At 41.5% G+C, this 20987-nt stretch overlaps 1 protein-coding gene across 1 annotated transcript in view; it reads right to left on the reverse strand.

Moving 5' to 3' along the window:
* kif26ba (kinesin family member 26Ba) overlaps nucleotides 1–20987 on the reverse strand; it is a 212748-nt gene that overhangs the window by 22781 nt on the left and 168980 nt on the right. The window contains 2 exon segments of the mRNA XM_049596076.1: nucleotides 5224–5431; nucleotides 6397–6583. Of these exon segments, the coding sequence (XP_049452033.1) occupies nucleotides 5224–5431; nucleotides 6397–6583 (395 nt within the window).

Raw genomic sequence — 20987 nt, forward strand, 5'->3', positions numbered from 1 at the left:
CCGAATCAAAACAGGATCAGATTTCTTAGGGAGGCTTCAGGATAAGAGAGTAACACTGGAATCTGAGCCAAGTCCTCAACGAGGGCTCGTCTCAAGCCGTTGTAGACGGGAGGTTCCAGACGTAAGCGGATTCATACTGTCTGAACATCCACATAAAGCTGTGAAACCTTCCCTTTAACATTCGCAGTGGTCGAACAGGATATTGGAGTAGAACAAATGACTGTGTCCCTGGAGTTTCTTGTGTGACAGAGACACTCCAGACAGTACAGGAGAGGGGGTGTCAATGGAAACATTTAGGGAGCTGTATAAAGGGGACTTTGCCAGGAGACAGACACAGCAAACCAGATGGAGGTGGTCTGATTTTTGGACAAGGAGCTGTAAAGAGTCCCTGATGAGAAAGGTTGATGTTTAGTGGATGTGAGAAGAGCCTCTAAATCTATATGAGCGTGTTGTGGCTGAAACGTCTGTCTGGAGATTGGATTCATGTCTGGGAAAGAGCCAACGTGTTGATTTTGTGGTAACAGACCACTGGCTGCCCCTTTTTCTTGAACTGGGAAGCTGCAAACACATGACGGTATCTAGTGATCATTGACATAGAATCACCAGTTACCTAGCAACAGTGCTGGAGCAGGACCGGGATTATAAGAACATGATGGGACCCTATCCCAAAAGTAATGAAGCACTGAGAGACAGCTCCGCCAGATAGTGTATGGACATAAATAACCTGTTTTTGATCAGGTTTTTGGAGTCTCCCATTTATGTGTTTGAGAATGTTAACACCATAGCCTGTTTTCAGAAACCTGGATAAGCCCTTATTATATTCATAAGAAACCAGAATACGCTTACTGGAGTATCCCAAAAGGATACTGTTGTCTACACTTTAACCTAGTTATTAAGTGTCGCTGACCACCTGCACACGCACAGCCAAGTGACATTAACAGAAAAAACAATGGCAGCAGTGAAGTGCCTCACTTGTAGAGCAATGGAGAAAAGGAGTTTTGTCTTTCTGTTATGAAAGAGGCTGCGTATCTTCATCCACTGCTCTCCTCTACTATGTGGCAGTAATGACAGTGACAGGCTGACATTGACCAAAGTGGAGACAGTGTTGTGAGAGTAATGCAGCCACTTTTAGCTCAGTACGTAGCGTGTGTGTGTGTGTGTGTGTGTGTGTGTGTGTGTGGGGCTGAGAGAAACAGAGAAAGAGAGGAACGATGGATGAGCTCAGAGCAGACAGGTGTTGGTGATCGGAGCAGAGAAGAAATGGTTACAGTAAGTTGTAAAGTGGCAGTAAATATACAGTGTGTGTTTAATATTTCCTGTCGCTTTTATCTCCCATTGGTTTCATTCTGTAAACAATCCAGGTGCACCATGTTGACAGAGAACATGAATAACCCAATTTCTCTGTGCTCATGTAAACATATCCAGAATATGTTCATAACCAGATTTTTCATGTCCATGTAAACAGATTCACATGATGATGTTAATGTAGCAGAATTCTTGAATTCTTGCATATTTTGGTTTTGTGATTGCTTCCAATATCGTCACATCACAGAAAAGAATGTATACGCATCACTTAGTCAGTTGGTCATTTGGTTGGTTCATCACTTTGGTTCATCAACACCATCACCAGATATTTTAATCAACAGTTAACTACCAACAACTAACTTTTCTTGTATATCCTGCTGACTGCAATGACAAACTCCACCTGTCTCCACTGATATCCACGTTAGCTCGTGCTTCTTTCTCTACTTGCACAACACAGTGTGACACGTAACTGATTTTCCACGTCCACATACGACATGCAATGTACCCTGGCTGTGTTGGTTGTTGACGTTCTGGGACATTCTGGTGCCCATAAAAACACCTGGTTAGGTTTAGGCAACAAAAGCGAGTGGTCAGGTTCCTGCACACCCCCGTCGGACTTTCGGTGCCTTAACTTTATCCCGCTGTGTTTCCCCCTGATGCCGCCGGGTGTCATTAAAGTATAACCGCAACCAGCCGTGTATCATGCTGATGTTAAAGGACGCCTTTTTTCATTGGTTTCTGACGCCACAAGTCACTGCCCAAGTGCTGGGATTTCAAGTACTTGAGTGAGACCGGGCTCATTTACAAACTTCATGTCTGTTTACTCCCTGTCAACTCCACAGTAACGTTATCTTGGTCTACATCCTTAGAGACTAAAATATGCTTTTTCATCCCTAAGTTAGTTAGTTCACTTTTCATTTATATTGTTAAAAGTATTTACCGTTCATTTATAGTGTTTTTGATCATTTTAATAGTGAGGTTAGCCGGTCACCTAGGCTAGCTAGCTAATAAAATGAAGAAAAGCACTGCCAAATTCATGAAGAGAGCGATCTGCTTTACTCAGCTTTACTCAGCTTTACTCTTTGCTTTTGCAAGACAGTGTATGTCAGTCACTTTAATATCTTTGGCAACTCTTTGAAGCACTGAGTGTAAAAGAGAACCATAGCGACCTAATGTTAGCTAAGCTCTGAAAATAAGGTGAATGTTGGTGCTACACTGAGTGACCAACAGTAGGGAGCACCGCTAATGGCTACTGAAGAGGTGATAATGAAAATGATCATGAAACACTATATAAAAAAACAAAAACAAATGGTAAATACTGTTTACAGTACATGCAAGCTACCTGTGAAGCGTGAAGTAACATTAGGACAAAAAGCACTGTGTTCACTAAGGAAACGTTATTGTAGAGCTGACAGGAAGTAAACAGACATGAAGTTCGTCAAATGGATTTACATCACACTACATTGTGCAAGTACAGAGCAGCCATTTTGGTGTTGGTTATGTTGATCATGGTTCTAGAGACATGGCAGTAACACGGCATACGTTGCTAAGCCAGTCCAAATCCTCTCACACTCCGCCAACAGTCTGAGTCACCAGTGCCAAACCAGACTCAGCAGCACAGCTTTGCTTGCAGCTCTAGCGTTAGGTAGCAGGTTGTTTTGCAATGTAAATGCAAAAGCTGGTGATTAAATTAACCCAGCAAGAGGCATAGAGCTACAAAGCCCTTAAGGAGAAGTGGAAGAGCAAGAGGGAAGGAGGGCAGAAAAGAGGACTCAAATGGAGGGAAAGGTAAAATGAGGACATTACAGTTTGATCCATCTACCTCACATAATGTACAGTACAGGCCAAAAGTTTGGACACACCTTCTCATTCAATGCATTTTCTTTATTTTCATGACTATTTACATTGTAGATTCTCACTGAAGGCATCAAAACTATGAATGAACACATGTGGAGTTATGTACTTAACAAAAATGGTGAAATAACTGAAAACATGTTTTATATTCTAGTTTCTTCAAAATAGCCACCCTTTGCTCTGATTACTGCTTTGCACACTCTTGGCATTCTCTCCATGAGCTTCAAGAGGTAGTCACCTGAAATGGTTTCCACTTCACAGGTGTGCCTTATCAGGTTAATTAGTGGAATTTCTTGCTTTATCAATGGGGTTGGGCCATCAGTTGTGTTGTGCAGAAGTCAGGTTAATACACAGCCGACAGCCCTATTGGACAACTGTTAAAATTCATATTATGGCAAGAACCAATCAGCTAACTAAAGAAAAACGAGTGGCCATCATTACTTTAAGAAATGAAGGTCAGTCAGTCCGGAAAATTGCAAAAACTTTAAATGTGTCCCCAAGTGGAGTCGCAAAAACCATCAAGTGCTACAACGAAACTGGCACACATGAGGACCGACCCAGGAAAGGAAGACCAAGAGTCACCTCTGCTTCTGAGGATAAGTTCATCCGAGTCACCAGCCTCAGAAATCGCAAGTTAACAGCAGCTCAGATCAGAGACCAGATGAATGCCACACAGAGTTCTAGCAGCAGACCCATCTCTAGAACAACTGTTAAGAGGAGACTGCACGAATCAGGCCTTCATGGTCAAATAGCTGCTAGGAAACCACTGCTAAGGAGAGGCAACAAGCAGAAGAGATTTGTTTGGGCCAAGAAACACAAGGAATGGACATTAGACCAGTGGAAATCTGTGCTTTGGTCTGATGAGTCCAAATTTGAGATCTTTGGTTCCAACCGCCGTGTCTTTGTGAGACAGAAAAGGTGAACAGATGGATTCCACATGCCTGGTTCCCACTGTGAAGCATGGAGGAGGAGGTGTGATGGTGTGGGGTGTTTTGCTGGTGACACTGTTGAGGATTTATTCAAAATTGAAGGCACACTGAACCAGCATGGCTACCACAGCATCCTGCAGCGACAAGCCATCCCATCCGGTTTGCGTTTAGTTGGACGATCATTTATTTTTCAACAGGACAATGACCCCAAACACACCTCCAGGCTGTGTAAGGGCTATTTGACCAAGAAGGAGAGTGATGGAGTGCTGCGGCAGATGACCTGGCCTCCACAGTCACCGGACCTGAACCCAGTTGGAGATGGTTTGGGGTGAGCTGGACTGCAGAGTGAAGGCAAAGGGGCCAACAAGTGCTAAACACCTCTGGGAACTCCTTCAAGACTGTTGGAAAACCATTTCAGGTGACTACCTCTTGAAGCTCATGGAGAGAATGCCAAGAGTGTGCAAAGCAGTAATCAGAGCAAAGGGTGGCTATTTTGAAGAAACTAGAATATAAAACATGTTTTCAGTTATTTCACCTTTTTTTGTTAAGTACATAACTCCACATGTGTTCATTCATAGTTTTGATGCCTTCAGTGAGAATCTACAATGTAAATAGTCATGAAAATAAAGAAAACGCATTGAATGAGAAGGTGTGTCCAAACTTTTGGCCTGTACTGTATACTGCCCGGGCATACTAAACATTGCCACAGCAATGGGGATTTTCCCTGTTATGTGTATTTTTATTTTCTTTCATGTGGCTACAGTTGCTGCCTGTGTTATCTCCCCATCTCTCCTCTCGCTCCTTTGCTCTCATTGCCAGTCAGTTAACCAGCTAAATGAATATGATGAATATGTAACAGCAGCTGTTGTTGTTCATAACATGTAGTCTGCAAAACCTGAAGCAACTTAAGAGATATCTTGCCTGCTTTTCTCTCGAGCTCCAACACATCCTGCTTTCCTCCTCTTTTTGCCCTTCATCTCTTTCCATATTTCTTTCTCTAAGTTGTTGACTGAACCCCTTGTGTCTTTGTTTTCTGTCTCAGTTTCTTCTCTGTACTTTATTTAAATTATATGAGCTCATTTCTTTTCTCCTCTACCCTCCTCACACATACATACACTCACACACACCACCTTACTTGTATGGGATGTGCTTGCTTCCATTGACCAGGGCCAGGATCACATTGCCAAGGGCTGATAGAGAAAGGCACAGAGGGGCCGAGCTGTGCGAAGAGTTCTCCCTGCTTTTCCCACCTCCTCCTCCTCCTCCGCTTCCTCCTCCTCCAAGTACTTTGACATCACAGCTGCCGAGGTCCAGCAGGTGGAGGCGACTGCGACCGCCTGACACTAGCAGAGTGAGGAAAATGTGTCAAAAATGGAGCAGGGAAGAGGATGGTAAGGGGGAAGGATACAAGACGGCCTACAGTATAGACCAGATAGGGAGTATGAAAGTCTTGAATGTGCCCCTCAGTATATACATAGATCATTTAACAATTTAATAAAAGAATCATTACCATTACCAATTAACACTGTGTACCATTATAACATGACCAAAGATTGAGTGGTTTTTCTAAATTCTATAGCAATGTAATGGTAAATCTAGTTTTTTAAAGGTTAAAACAGTGAAAAATCTTAATTATGTGAGCCAAACAAGGGTGAAGATATGCTGCGAAATGATGTGTGTTCCCACATTAGTCATTTGTTATTCACAAACATCATCACTGCCTACATTAAATAGTGTATACACATTCACAGCCATTTCTGCTTTATTCTCTCACTTGTCCATGCACCTGAATGAGTCTTGACTTTGTTATCAGTGATATTTTGGTCAGACATCAGTCTTGTTTTGTCAAACACACAAAGAAACTCACACTACCTCTACATCCTCACTCAGTTATTGACAAAGACATGAGTGCATGTGTGACACGACTGTGAATTAATTTAAACAAAGAATCTATATCAGGATCATACACACCGTGACAGGTTTGTGCACAACTCTGTCAGGACGATGCTTGAACTTCCTATTTATCCATAGTGACTATAGGTAAAGACACTGATCTATCATTACTGTGTGCACACACTCCTTGCTTTGTCTTGCAAAAGTAAAAAGCATGTTTGTAGCTGCTTTTATTCTACTATAATCCTCAGATGTAAGACCCACAGGAGGTATTGTCTGATATGATAACAGTAGTGCTAATATCTGCAGCAGTAGAACCAGCTGCAACAGTAATTTGTTGTTGATAAGTATTGATTATAATAAGTAGCATGAATAATAGCAGTGATGACAGACTGTGAGAGTAAACAGCACTTACTCCCTCCTTTGCCTGTCTTTTCCATGCGATACTGGTATATGTGTAATGTAAACAGCATGTGTGAGTTCCTGTGTTCTTCTTCGGTGGTGTTGGGACGTTGGCTACTGTGGCGAGCTGCTATGGCTGCATCCAGAAACCAGGCTGCCTTCTCTGGGGTCGGAGCACGTAGTTCAGACTGGTTCTGGAGCTGGAAAATGTGTTGGGAGGAGAAAAAAAATTCTGTGAATATAAAGAAGGACCGAGAGCCAGATAAGAGAGACGATACCATTTAATCTTAGCTGAGGGGGCTCCGTTTACCCAACAAGAAGTGTGCTAACACTGATAATGCTGCGAGGATTCTGCGTGTACGGGAGTGACTGGCATATTCAAATAAAGCATTTTCTAATTTGCCTGCAGGTATGGGAGACAGAGATAGAGGGAAGGAGAGGTGAGTAAGAGAGAGGGTGTGTGTGTGTGTGTGTGTGTGTGTGCGTGTGTGCGTGTGTGTGTGTCTGTGGTATACTGCAGGATATCATTACTGATGAGATTATGTCAGATTAGTTAAGGATTACACAGATGTTCTTGTATCAGACCCTCTAATCCTATAAACATTAAACTGCAGCCACACACACATACACACACACTACTTCATTCTGTGTCACTCAGTTGTTTTTGGCATTTTTCTACACACTATTCAGTAGGGGTGTGAATCACAAGTTTCATCACAACATCATAGCAATCCGTTGGACATAATACAACACTTGCTAATATCAAGAAGACTGACATGATACATTTGGATTCAATTCAATTCAGGAGCCTGAAATCAATATGAGACTATATCAGCAAATATCCTCATTGTCTTTTATTGGCTGCTTATCGTTAATAGCCTGGTGCTTGGCTGCTAGCACTGTTTGATTGTTTAGGAAGGAGGTGCATAGATGGAAATGGTGACACATATGAACTATGGGAACTTCAAAATGTTTTCACTTTGCATATTGGATAGTCAACCACTAAATCAACAGATCAATCCAGATCGATGTATCATCACACCCCCACTATTCAGACTGGTATGTAGTTATGACCTTATAATTAACAATGATGACAACAATAATTATAATGTTGCTCAGATTTATTATCATGTAAGTAGCCTTTTATTGTCTGAATCATGCTCATTACGTTTAGCAAACAGTAAATTATAAAAAAGTTCTTTTAAAGGTCCAGTGTGTAAGACTTAGGGGGATTTAGTGGCATCTAGTGGTGAGGAATGCAGATTGCAAGTCGCTGAAACTTCTCCCGGTTGGAATTCCTTCAGTGTTCATTGCTCAGGAAGTTGTTTACTAGGAGCCAAATTATCCACAGAGGTCTCTTCCTCTCCAAAACAAACAGACCTGGTAATAAAGACCAGTAAAATCATTGAATAAAGCAATTTTGTGTTAAAAAGTCTGTGTTTTTCCAACACTGCTCATCTTGGAGGGCTTCTAACTATGGTGGGGATGTGAAACGCAAATGGCCCTATCCATTCTAGTGTTTGGTTTGTCCATTCTGGGCTACTGTAGAATGAGGACCCGCTCCTTTATAAATATGAACAATTCATCCTAAGGTAACAAAACACACCAATTCTTATTTTCAGGTCATTAAACGCTAAAGAAAACATACCTATTATATTCAGTTTCTATCAATAAATCTCCCTAAATCCTACACACTGGATCTTTAACCAAACTCAATTAAAGGAAAAGCTTGAATATAAACAGACAAATATATATATTTTTTCCCCATTTTTAGTTTGTTCCATTAATTCATTTTCACTTGGCACTGTTCTGTTCTGACTTAGCCAGTCAGATGCAGTAAACCTGGTGTTAAAATCCGCCTGATTTACTTTGGGAGAAGGGGTACTCTAATAGCAAACTAAAGCTCTCATATTGTATCTGCTGCTCCAAGGTGAGTGTGTGCATCAGCAAGTGTGGATATCCCCCAGTAGCAAAGACAACAGAGAACTGCCTGAGGCTAAGAAAACAAAGGTAAAGCATATTGATATAAGGCCTGAGGCTGTTCATACACGCTTTAGGATTTAATCTGCAGCAGCCACATTATATAAACAAATGCCACTGTCGGCTATGTTGAAATGTGTGCATGTATTGGTGTGTGTTTGTGTGTACCTGCATGCCACAGATGGGGTCCTCACACAGGTAGACTCCAGGTGACTGTCCATCCTGTAAGCTACCCGTAGCTACTTCAGACAGCAGGTCCTTTAGGTTCTCCTCTTTTCCCCAAACCTACAATCACACACACACACACACACACACACACACACACACACACACACACAAAACTAGTAGTGACAACATTGTTTTTTATTTTCTGACAAAATCTTTTCCTAAATTGTTCTGTGACTAACTCTGGTCAGACCAATCTTAAAGGAAGAGTCCAGCCTTTATTAAAACCTTATCAGAGGGAAGTCATTTCCTGTGATGGCAAGTCGATGGTTAAAAATATTGCAGTCGTAGACGACTGATGTCAAATATGACACTGCTAGCCCTACAGTTAAGGCCACTACTACTGAAAGAGACTGTGAGTGACCCCCTTTCCCAAATGCCTGTATCAGTAATGGCACCTGTTATGGTTGTGTTTTGTAATGTTTTTAAATATGCAAAAACAGTATAACCTATTCCGGCTTAACACTCAATAATACAATACATGTGGAACGGAAAATAGGAAAACAGGAGACAATAATAATAAGAAGAATGATAATATTTATGTAAATAATAAGGACAATTACACAAAAAACAAAAATCTTATATCATGAGAAACTTGATACCTCACCCACTGTACCTGAAAATTATCACTGGCCTACACTGGAACCAGGCAGAAACCTCCAATGTTGAAAAATGATGCAGGGAAGAAGTGCCAAAAACTGCAGTTCCTCGAATGGCCACATGAGGCTGACTCCAAAACTGAGTAATTCCCCAAAGACCCGTGTTTAAATGCCCAACTTTACAACAGAAATAAACATGTTAACAGCCCTGAACAATAAATGTTTTTGATCTCTTTAGCTAATTTCAATATTCATGATGAGACATGATTTTTTTTTTTATAACTCACCCGCTTATATTTTAAGTCTTACAGTAATGCATAGTTGAGGTAGGGGCTGCTTTGAGTGACAGGCTGTCTACGAGGAGTTGCTACAGTCAGATCCACCCCTCACTCCTACACAGTTTCACCCTTTCGTAAAAATACAGTAACTTCTGGCTCTGAATAACCAAGATGATGACTGCTGAAATGCCAAACTCGAGGCTTCGAAACGAGAGTTCACAAACCAATGGGTGATGTCACGGTAGCTATGTCTACTATTTTATACAATCTATGACTGAAACCAGTTCAGTTCAGCGGGTCTACAGTTGATGGAGGTAATATTACCATGTATTCAATAAAAGGCTGCAAGATTCTTAATGATATATATCTGTGGGATGACCCAGTAGCTCATCTGGTAGAGCAGGTACCAAAAGGCTCAGTCCTTACTGCAGTAGCCCGGGTTAAATTCCAGCCCAGGCCCTTTTCAGCATGTCAAACCTCCTCTCTCTGTCTCACTTTTCTTGTCTAATTTCAGCGTGTATTATTAAGTAAAGGCAAAATGCCTAAAAAAAAAACTTCAAGAAAATGATAATACTACATACCTGTTTTTGAGGATATACATGATTTTCTCTAAGTCCGTATGATTAGTAATTTCTGATATCCATTTTGATATAGAAAGGAAGGAATCTGACTTCTAAGTTAATGCAATAGACTTTCTGGAAACAGTAAGAGCTATATTAATGGCTTCTCTGTAACTCTGATTTGTTATGTTTCCTATAAGACAAGATTTCTGGATGTAATGGGATTGCTATATCCGTGATTTTGATCAGTGTCACATAAATCACACCAAATTGTTGTGATTTTAGCTCATTGCCATGTGAAGTGTTACATTGTGCCCTCAGTAATACCTCACCTGAAACTCATATTCAAGACTGCAGGTTAGTAGTAATGACTCCTGTTTAGATCTATCCATTAACACTGACCTCGACTGCAGAGACACGAACAGAGAACCGTGCTCCTGTCTTCTCCTTCCTCTCATTGATGAGCTTAAACAGCCAGGAGATGGCACATGGGATTATACCCAGAGTCTGCAGGGAGTCATCACGGCCAATCATGGTGTAGGATTTACCTGGAAGAGACAGACAGGAAGACAAAATAGGTGAAGGGTGAAGAGAAGAAGATGGATATATCAAAAAGAACATCATCAAAAAAGGCTCCCAGGAGGAAAAAGTGCTTTGTGTTAATAGGTGTGTATGTGTGTGTGTTTCAGTGTCTGAACATGCATGTGCACACTAAGCCTCCAGATCTGTCCCTCTGAGCCACAAAATGATGATTCCCCCCGCCCCAAACATACACACACACACACCTGCTCTCGCTGTCAGGAGTTTGAGATCAAACACACACCTAAACAAAGCCATATGTCACACCTAACAATCACACCGCGAACATTTACACAGAAACAGAGGACATCAAAAGCCTGACTCGTGTGATGCGGGGTAGAGAAATGTGTTCAGATTTGTTCAGAGATAGCATGGAGGGGCGGTTGTCAGCTACACTGTAATTTTACATTGTTCTCCCTCAATGTTTCCTGAAGCATCTAGACTTACTGTCAAAACAAAGATGCATTTCATGATTTGTCAAAAACATGTTCCAAAAGTAGAGAAGAAATTGTGAAGACGCTCAACAAAAAAGATTGTATTTAGTGTCAAAAATGGTTCATATTATCATAGTGGTGTTTATATGGGGTTGAAATTAAACCTTTTAAGGTTGCCTGAAGCACAATGTTCAGACTATTCCAGATAAACCCTCAAAATACTGTTAAAGAAATGCTGAAGAACCTGGTAAACTCTGCAAACAGTATGAAAACAACTTATTTAAAGCAACACATTTACTTTGATTTAAGTGATTTGCAAGTTCATTTCTTTTAGTTAACAAATCAGACTTCATCAGTCATAATGGCTCTGTGATGGCTCTGTGTGTTACATCTACCACAACCACAGCGCACTTGAACAACCCCTTCTCTTTTTTACATTTCAGGTCTGTGTATATACGAGAGAGTCTTAAGTTACACATCAACACGAGTATGTTTCCTTCTGTTGTGACAACCACAGGCTGTCAGCTCATGGTCAGCTAGCTGACTACTCCACTGACTGCAACTATAGTGACTCTATGCCACAGGAGATAAAGAAGTGTGTATATGTGCATGTGTGTGTGTGTGTGTGTCCATGTCTGTGTAGTTGATATATATTATTCCTGGTAATTGGTCTCATCAAGCAGAGCTGCTGATGCTGTCAGAGATAAAGTTAACAGGGTGAGAAAGTGTGAGAGAAGAAGGAGGCACTGTATCGTCAGTACAAAGACATGCACACATGAGCTTACACACACACACAAACACACGCACACTCGTCACTACTAAAAAATGAGCCATCCAAAGCCAATAATCCAATAACTGATAACATAATCCATCAGACAGGACTCTCAGCCAGAGGATTCAGTTACACTCCTGAAGTTTATCCATTTATGTCATTATCAGAATATTTTTCCCTTTCAATGAAACCTTGTTACTCTTTGTGAGAGTGTGCATGTGTGTGTGTGTGTGTGTGTGTGTGTGTGTGTGTGTGTGTGTGTGTGTGCGCGCGCATGTGTGTTTACATGACAGGACCCGTGTGTGCCTGAGTCCTCATACGTGTCTACAGCCAAAGGCCACAGGGTGGAAGATAAATGCTCATTGTGTTACTTTCCCATTTTAATTTGGAAAGAGGTAATACTGTTATAATGCAGCCTCATTAAGATCCATGGCCTTAGGTGAGCGATATCACAAAGAATTATCTCATCTGCCGCTAGAGCAGCAGCCATTAAAACCGAAATCCAGTGATGTCAGAGCCGCTCCACAGCATTAATATACCAGTAAAACTGATTGAGAGAGCAAACTCTCTTTGATGGATCATATCAGATTAGAATATATTGATTTTATTGTCCAACTCAGTCGACATCTGTCTCTGGCTCCTCCCAAGAGCAGCAAAGGTACATACAATACACAAAACACAACACACCATGAAAAACATACATTATTTATGTATTTTCATTAGACCACTCGCAGTCATGCTTCTCATTCAACACAATCACACTCTGACAATAGGAGGTCTGTTTTCGTGGGCGTGTTAAACATATTGGTTTCAGCCACAATCACATTATGCACTATGAGTCATCATCATGACACATTTTCACGTGTCAATATTTGTAAACTGAATGAAAATGGTGGGATGCAAACACATTGATCTAAACAGACTGTCTGACGTATACGCCATGTTGGTTCATTGTCTTGGGAAATTTATGGTAATTAGATATGTGCATCTGTTTGTTTGATATGCCCTGCATGGGCCTTTTTAATGGAGAAGTGACCGAGTTCAGGTCTCTGTCCACTCTTACATAAAGCCTAATTTAAAGAAGAATACCTATACTACAACTTAGGTCATATTTTCATATGTGGCCATCTTTCTTATTCCTAGAAAATACTTTGACTTAAAATGCTATAGTCGTGTGCAGTTGGGTGTTTGTCCTGTCCAATGAGGGCTTGTTGGCGACATTACAGGTGGATTATGCCTTTTTATTAGAGCAGAGAGTGTATCACACCTCCAGGAACAGCGCTTGGCTCTGATCGGTTTTGGCATAGTGGCTGCGTTTGGTATTGCAGTTTCAAGTGACACCGCTTTCACTTTCAGTTTTACCTTCAAATTAAGTGGTTTTGAATATAAATACACTTTATTTGGAGGTAAAACTGCGTGTGAGTTGTCTGGACACAGTTCTCAAAATTAAGATGGCTGAGCTGGTGGCTAGCAGCTAACCGCGCTAAAGAATGACAACAGTGTTGACAGATTAATTGTGTTAAATGGGGGGAACCAGAGGGAGTGCACTACGCTTCTGCAATGACGCTGTCCCGATATCAGCACTAACCTCTGTATGAGTGCAGTGCAAAGCAGCTGCAATGAGCTAGCCAGTGGTATGAACACATGCACTAACACTCAAGTGCCCTGATCGGATTACTACAACAAACCACAGAGAAGCTCAGGCTATATCACACAAAGAGGGAGCGTGACTTCAGTCTCTGCTTAGAATGCCATTACTCCTCTATATATGTGCATACAGTTAGTGGTTTGATGCTATATTAATGCTAATCTGTGGCATACAGAACCTTTAACACAGAGGTATTTCCCTGCTGAACTGCAGTGCTTGAATTATCTGCCTTTGTCCTCTGCCAGCAGTTCAAGGGGACTTAGAAACTCCAACCGGCTGTATGAAGACAACAAGCCAAGAGGAGTAATGCTGCTTGCATGTACAGGGATAAACACAACACGAGCTGACCCGGGGTTGGAGAATATCTCTGTGTGTGTGGTGGGTCTTTGTTTGTGCCAGTGCATGTGTGTGGGTTCAGACATGTTGCAGTGTGCAGTAAGGGGTCCTGACCCTTTTTAAGACAGCTTCTCTAAAAACCAGCTTCAGAAGGATTAGAGCGAGAGAAAAGAAGACAGAAACACAGACGGAGCAGACTGAGAATGCTTTCAGCTTCAGCAGACACTAATCCTCTTCTTTCTCTCTCTGATAGATGAGAGCCAGTAGGGAGACAGCCAAGTGAAAGACTGACACACTGATGGTCACACACACACACACACACTCACAAACACACACACACTGAAGATGACTCACGAGCCACACTTCCTCTGATTTTGTAGTCTGCGTGCATGTGTGTGTGAGAGTTACCCAGCTTGGAGTGTCCAAAGCAGAAGACACAGCCATCTGCTCCGTTCACCACCGACTGAATCACCTCGGCAACCGTTCCTGCGCACACCTCCGCCTAGCAACAGGCAGAGAGAGAGAGGATTGAAGAGAGGTCTAGGAAGAGATATACATTAAATATCTGAATGTACAGATACACATGATCCATTAGAGCAGTGTTAAAAGGACAGCTCTGTGATAGCCATTGAGGATGTTCACATTTGAGTAACAGAAAATCTTAAAAAAAAAAAGGTATGGTTGATGATGGGTGTGTTCCTCATTAATGTCACTAATGCTGCACTCAGCGCTAATGTAGAATGGGAGGAATGGCAGGGTTCATATGGTTATAAAATCCTGGATAAGTCATGGAATATGAAAATTTTCAAGCCTAAAGATAATAATTACACCCAGAAAGTTTTGGAAAAGTCACAGAAAATGGCTTCACATTTACCTGTATATTTACTATATACCATTTATTTATTTTTTTGCCCCTCTGGTTCTCACCCCTCAAGGGGGAATTCATCAGCTAGCCTGGTTCTATCCCAAGTTCGAATATACGCCTTAACCATAAGGTTAACAAATAAACATATCTTCTTTAAACTTGTATACAGACAGAAATGTAGATACATGTGATTTCACAAGGTGCTATGTTCTATAGTTTTTTCATGGCCAGCTGCAGACCTCCTGGTGCTGGTAGAATTTCTTTACCTTTGGACTGAGCCAGGTTAGCTGTTTGATCCTATTTTTAATCTGCTAAGCTAACTAGCTAACTAGCTGCTGGCTATAGCAGTATAGTGTTTGGCATAGTGGTATCAATCTTCTCATCTAACTCTTAGTAGGATAAGGTTTTATTTACATCTAAGCAATGTTTGCTTTGCAGCCAGTTTGTCACCAGTCTGTTGACACTTGTACAGATTGTTTTAGCCAAGTGAGATATTTTATACTTGGAAATACAACTTGGAGGCTGATCTACTCAGCCACTCATCATGAAGTCACTGTGGCAAACGTGTGTGTATGTGTGTATATCTGTAATTGTTTCAATCAGGTTTTATATAAAAATCCTATCCAAGTCCTCTGTTTTCTAAACTCACAGGCATTTCTCTCACCTGTGATGCATCAGGAGGGAACGCCGCATCAAAGGTGAACATTTTTGGAGGGACCTGGTTGGCTCCGCCTTTTTCTGAGAGGCTGCACTTGGTGTCTGATTGACTGACGGATCCATGATGGTGATCTGTTTCTTCCTGGGATCCACTTTGAGGAAGGAACTGGACTCTGCAGCATCCGACTGAGACACTGGGCACACACGCACCATCACTTTCACCTGAGGGGTAAGTCACAGAAAACACACAGTCAGATACTAGTGAAACAACAAAGTATGATTGAATAAAATAGGGCAAAGACATTTGTAATCTGGGCCCAATCCTATTTCTACCCCTTAAATCTTCTGCTTGGTATTGAGTGCCCTCGTTTGCGAGATAACCCTTGATGAGGGAAGTGAAAAATATTAGGGTAGAGATCTTTCCTTAAGAAATGAGACACCACTTCATGCAAATCAGCGTGGCCGACGTGCAAGCATACGTCGTGTAGTAACGACGCAAAGAAAATGCTGGCCCCAGCACTTATGTTGTGGCGTGTGCTATGCTTAATCTCCTCTGTCTGATGAATCAAGGGAGAAGAAATGCTGAAAACAGGAGGTACCTACGACGTCTTCTAGTTCTGATCAATTTGTTCGGGTAAGTCGGCTTGTTTAAATATTTTGATCCTGTGTTCAACCGAATTGCTGGTGAGTTTACGCTAGTCCAACCATCTGTTGTTTGTATAGCCTACATTTTGATCGTACAGTAACAAACTGTTTTCCAAAACTTGCCGAAGTTGCTGACTTTGCAAGGTGTTCTGGGAAATTTCATCTTCCACTTCGTTGAAAGTGTGGGTCAGGGCTCCCTTGGAATCTAGGGCGGGTTTTAAGTGTTGGAAACCATTTCCACTACCTCAATTCTGTTTTGGGACACCACTAGCCTAAACATGAACGTGCACAACCAAGTGCAAGTGGGCATTTCTAGTGGAAGTGTGGGTATTGGGATAGGCCCTTGATTCCTCACGAAATACTAATGCAGATACAGGTGCAGAGGTTCCCAAGAACCTCTGCACCTGTTGCACATTCATACATGTAGCAAAGTAATATTACTAAGGGAGGGCTAAAAGTCGTAGCTAGCAAAGTATCCTTTTTTGAAAGTTTGGTTATACCTTTACAGTTTCTCAGATATAACTCAAGCACTGTGTTGAGGGCCATGTTGGCATCACTTCTTACTTATATACTTTGAGAGCACTGAAAGATTTTCTAAGAAACCCTACACAGCTCGAACACGAACAGATCTGATAATTCTGAGAGATTGTTGCTCGAAGGCATCTGAACTCATTGGGACCTTAGCGACAAAAGACTTCCAAAGAGTCACAACATGCAGCTTTTTAGTTCCTTACATGAATATGAACACGGTCTCTCATCACCTCATTCACCCTAAGTGCTTCCTCTCCCTCCTTGCTCCCCCCTTCCCCTCCTTTACCGGCTGTCCCGCGTGCATTATCTCTTTCACCCTCTATCCTAAATCCTTTCCTTTTTCTCTCCACACCCCTCCTGTCTACCTTCAGCTCGCTGCCTCATATCAAAAAGCCTGAAGTGCAGGAATCCTGTTTTAGCTTTCTCTCCTCCTCTCGCTCTTCCTTTCCTCCCACTCCTGTCATAAACTGTTAGCAGCCACAATTTACCGCCTGACAGCTGCTGTTGTTTTCTTTGATATCGGAGGAAGCAAAACGCTGTGTCATCGAATCTGAGTGAGTTCCAGGACATTTTAACATATAAACAACCCTTTCTCCTTTAGTGGAAGATGTTTTAAAGTTTTAGGCACTTTTCTGAGTTTATTATTGCTCTCTTGCTCCTCCTCTGGCTCATCTGGGTAAATTAGTCTTTGTCTTTCTTACTCTTTGAATCTCTCACTGCTTATATTACGCACTGATTCAGTCCGTCTGTCTTCTTCTCTCCATGTTTGTCACTAAATCTTTCTTCCTGCTACATCCTACTTGCTTATCCAGGAGATTTACCCCAGATTTTTGCTCCCTGACAATTGAGAGAGAGGCTCAGTTAAAGCAGATGAATGGTGCAGAGCGTCAGATGCAACGAGAGCTTTATGGATTGAGTCTGAACCACACCAACTGTCTCAGAGACTGATCTGAGCTGCCCTGCTCATCAAATTTATTTGATATTTACACAGCAACATTTTGAAGTGATAAAGTATCTGAGTCTGTTTACCTTTAAGAGTTACACTTTCTCCCCTGGTGACAGATTTCTTGCTTTCTCTCACAACTTGGCACATCTCCTGTCTAGTGCTGGGCAGTAATGCATTACTTAGTAACACATAAATTCCTCAATGTAGGAACCACAATGTGTCCTTTTCTTTTCCTACATGTGATAAATACTAAAAATGGGATGTGTGGATATGGAGGATTTGGAGTTAAAGGCACCTTTGACGGAGTTCGGTAACAAAAGTAATGTAAAGAGTTAAGTATTACTTACAGTAATGTAACAGGTGAGTAAAGGCCAAAACAGACTGGTGCATGTCAAAACAGCTGCCCGTATTATTTTCTATGTACAATAGAAAGACGTGCACTGGCACTCATTGGCACATTGCCCTGTGACACTTCACACCACTGTCCTATTTCCAGTCTAGCTGCCCCTAAATTGAATGCATTTTTTCCCCACTTGCTCCCTGCTTGAACATGAGGGCTCCAGTAGCAGCTTTTCTTCTCCGCTCCCATGGCAGCTCGACTCCTCTCCTCAATATGGATGTATAAACAGAACTCTGTTGCCTCTGCCTTCTCTCGTGTGTCAAAGAATGGATGAGGAGAGACTAGTTGTTGAGGTCAACAAACATCCAAAGTTATACGACCCACAATCCCGCCGTTATAGAGAAAAATTATATTGCCTGGTGAGCCACAGGTCTTGAGATTGGCTCTTCAAGTGAGAAATCAAGTTTAGTTAGTGTGTGTCCACTCGTGATTTTAAGCTAATGCATAAAGTACCGGTAAGTGCAAGATCTTTTAGTAAAAGTAGTAATAACTGTGTTTGATCTTCTGTTGACACGCTGCAGCACAATGCTTCCTACTGGTGCTAAGGTTGGCTCTTTGTTTGCATCATATAATGTGCCGAAATGCTGCAAGATGTGTTTTCAGCTTAACTTTGCCAACACTGCTCCCTTCTGACCTTGACCACATCTCGGTTCCAATGTGATGTCTCTGCATTGTTGTCTTGACCAGGGTTAGGTAAGGGTTACTTTAAAAGTAATCAAAGTACGTTACTGCGTTAATTTTTAAAAAAGTAACCAGTTACTTTACTGCGTTACTCCCTGAGTAAAGTAACTCAATTACTTTAAAAGTACTTCCAGCGTTACTCCCTGAGAAAAGCAACTCAAGCACTTTTAAAGTACTTATAAGTATTCTACATTTCCTACTGGACAATGGACCACAGGGCACTAAGCCTACATTATTTTGTCTCCAAAATTGAGATCCAATTCTCCCATCACAGCCATCACTTTGCCCAGTAGAAACACAGAACAGTCTGCTGCCGTAGACAACTGTATGACAACAACACCCCAGCATTTTTAATATTTCCTGTAGGGATGTTACCACACAGAGTGAAAGGAAATGATGGTGTGAAACAGCAGAGGCACTTTGTCAACCCGCTGAGTTAACGTTACTGTCATTAGCATCAAGCTAGCAAACAATGGTACATCCTCACGGTCGGACATAAAGTAATAACATTAACAAATAGCGCCGGGCTTTTACTCACCACAACTGCAGAGGCTCCCAGCTTCATTTGAAACAAACTACATTATAGACGGTCCGTTATTTATTAATCCCTCTGTGTGTTTATATATTTACTTTTTATCCGCTCCGTTGTCTTTGTAAAGTTAACATATCGCACCGTCATTTCAAACTCAACACTTGTTTCAAATTAAAAGCCCCTTATAACCTCGGCTGACAATCCCTCCATTTTCTAAATAGGCTTTTATTCTGAAACATTTGTCAGAACTTCCTGTGGAAGATACAGTAGCTTGACAGTTTACTTATGGCGCTTCAAATGCAGCTCCTGCCAACTGCTGACGCTTTTAGGTGACTACACCAACATGTCGGCTGGCACATGAACAGACACAGTGACTCAAATAATAGTGAAAGTGATAAAAATAGGACGGGAATAACCTGATGACATCACACACGCCGTGAAGGACGACCGGGGATAATTGGTGAATACCAGCGTGTAGCGTGTACCAGGCATAATGCAAGTCCTGAGTCTGAAATATGTCTGTCAGCGAGTCCTACTCCACCAGACTCCACCATAGGACAGCCAGCTGAAGGACCAGCGTTCTAAAAGTAACGGAAGTAACTGATGTCTTGTTTGAAAATCACTCAAGTATTTGATTACTCAAACAGCAAACTAACGTGTTAGGTTACTCATTACTGCAAAAAGTAATTAAAGTACCCAACTCTGGTCTTGACACATACAAACATTATGATTCAACCCAGGCAGTTGCCTTTTATTGGTCAAATATGCCTCCATTCTTCAGTTGCAATGAAAATGTTTGGGGTTTTTTTTGCATTTAATTTGTCATGGGGATTTTTAGTCCCTGATAACTTCCTGAATTTTAAGCACTTGATGCTTTAAGCTCCTGGGACTATCATTTTATCCTTTGATAGGGCAGCTGCTGTACATTTTATCCTTTAGATAGTCTCCTTACCTCCAGATCTTGCTGGGGAGTGTACTGACCATACTCTGTTCAACCCATATTATCTTGTTTTGTACACATCAAAATAAAACAGTTTATTCTAAAACATTTTAACTTTCTTGGAAAACAATTCACGTCATATTCTATTAATGTATTCTTATAAGAGATGAATCTCACATAATTTTGAAGGAAATAGATTTTAACAGACAGGCAGAGTCAGAACTGTGAAAAGAAACATGTATCTTCAAAGTTCAACTGCAAAAAGCAAGTATGGCACAAGCTGAGCTACTGTAGAGCTTGCTATGAACAATGACCAGACTGTGAAATCTGAATCAGCAGAAGTTCACAGTAAATTGGCTTCAGCTCTGAGTGCTGACAGCACAAAGTGCATAGATTGTTTTGGACAGGATAGTTTAAGGCATGACAGATTAAAAGAGCTGGATGCCCTCCAAACAGGAAATCAGCTGACAGTATACAATACACAGGCTGACAGTCAGAGGAAATGCAATTTCTCATCCTTACATTCTTGAAGTTGTGAGTCGACTGAGCTGAATGGATGCGTCTTTAGATTTGGTCTCTGTGAGAGTAGACTGTCTCACCTGGGGCACTGCAGGTTCAGTCTGGCCTCAAACGTTTACGGGACACAAATATATGGACCACATCCTTTAAAAGATTCAACCTGTGAATGAGAATTCAGCTTCTGTCTTGCCAAGGAGCAACCTCTAAGTGCCCAAGTACACATAAATCTGATATACCAGTATGACAAAATATGTAAACTACATACAGTGCCTGGAAGTGGCTAATGATTGAGCCATATCACTTCCTCTCATCTCTGTTGAGTTATACGTTACGGTTATGTTACTATATATGTTACTGTTAATGCCACTTGTTATGGTTCTGTGCATTAACGGCATTGACAGCGCCGTTTTAGGGCGGCTGTGGCTCAGAGGTAGGGCGGGTCATCCACCAATCGGAAGATCAGCGATTCGATCCCCG

The sequence above is a fragment of the Epinephelus fuscoguttatus genome, linkage group LG2 (genome assembly GCF_011397635.1).
Source record: "Epinephelus fuscoguttatus linkage group LG2, E.fuscoguttatus.final_Chr_v1".
NCBI classification, from domain to species: domain Eukaryota; kingdom Metazoa; phylum Chordata; class Actinopteri; order Perciformes; family Serranidae; genus Epinephelus; species Epinephelus fuscoguttatus.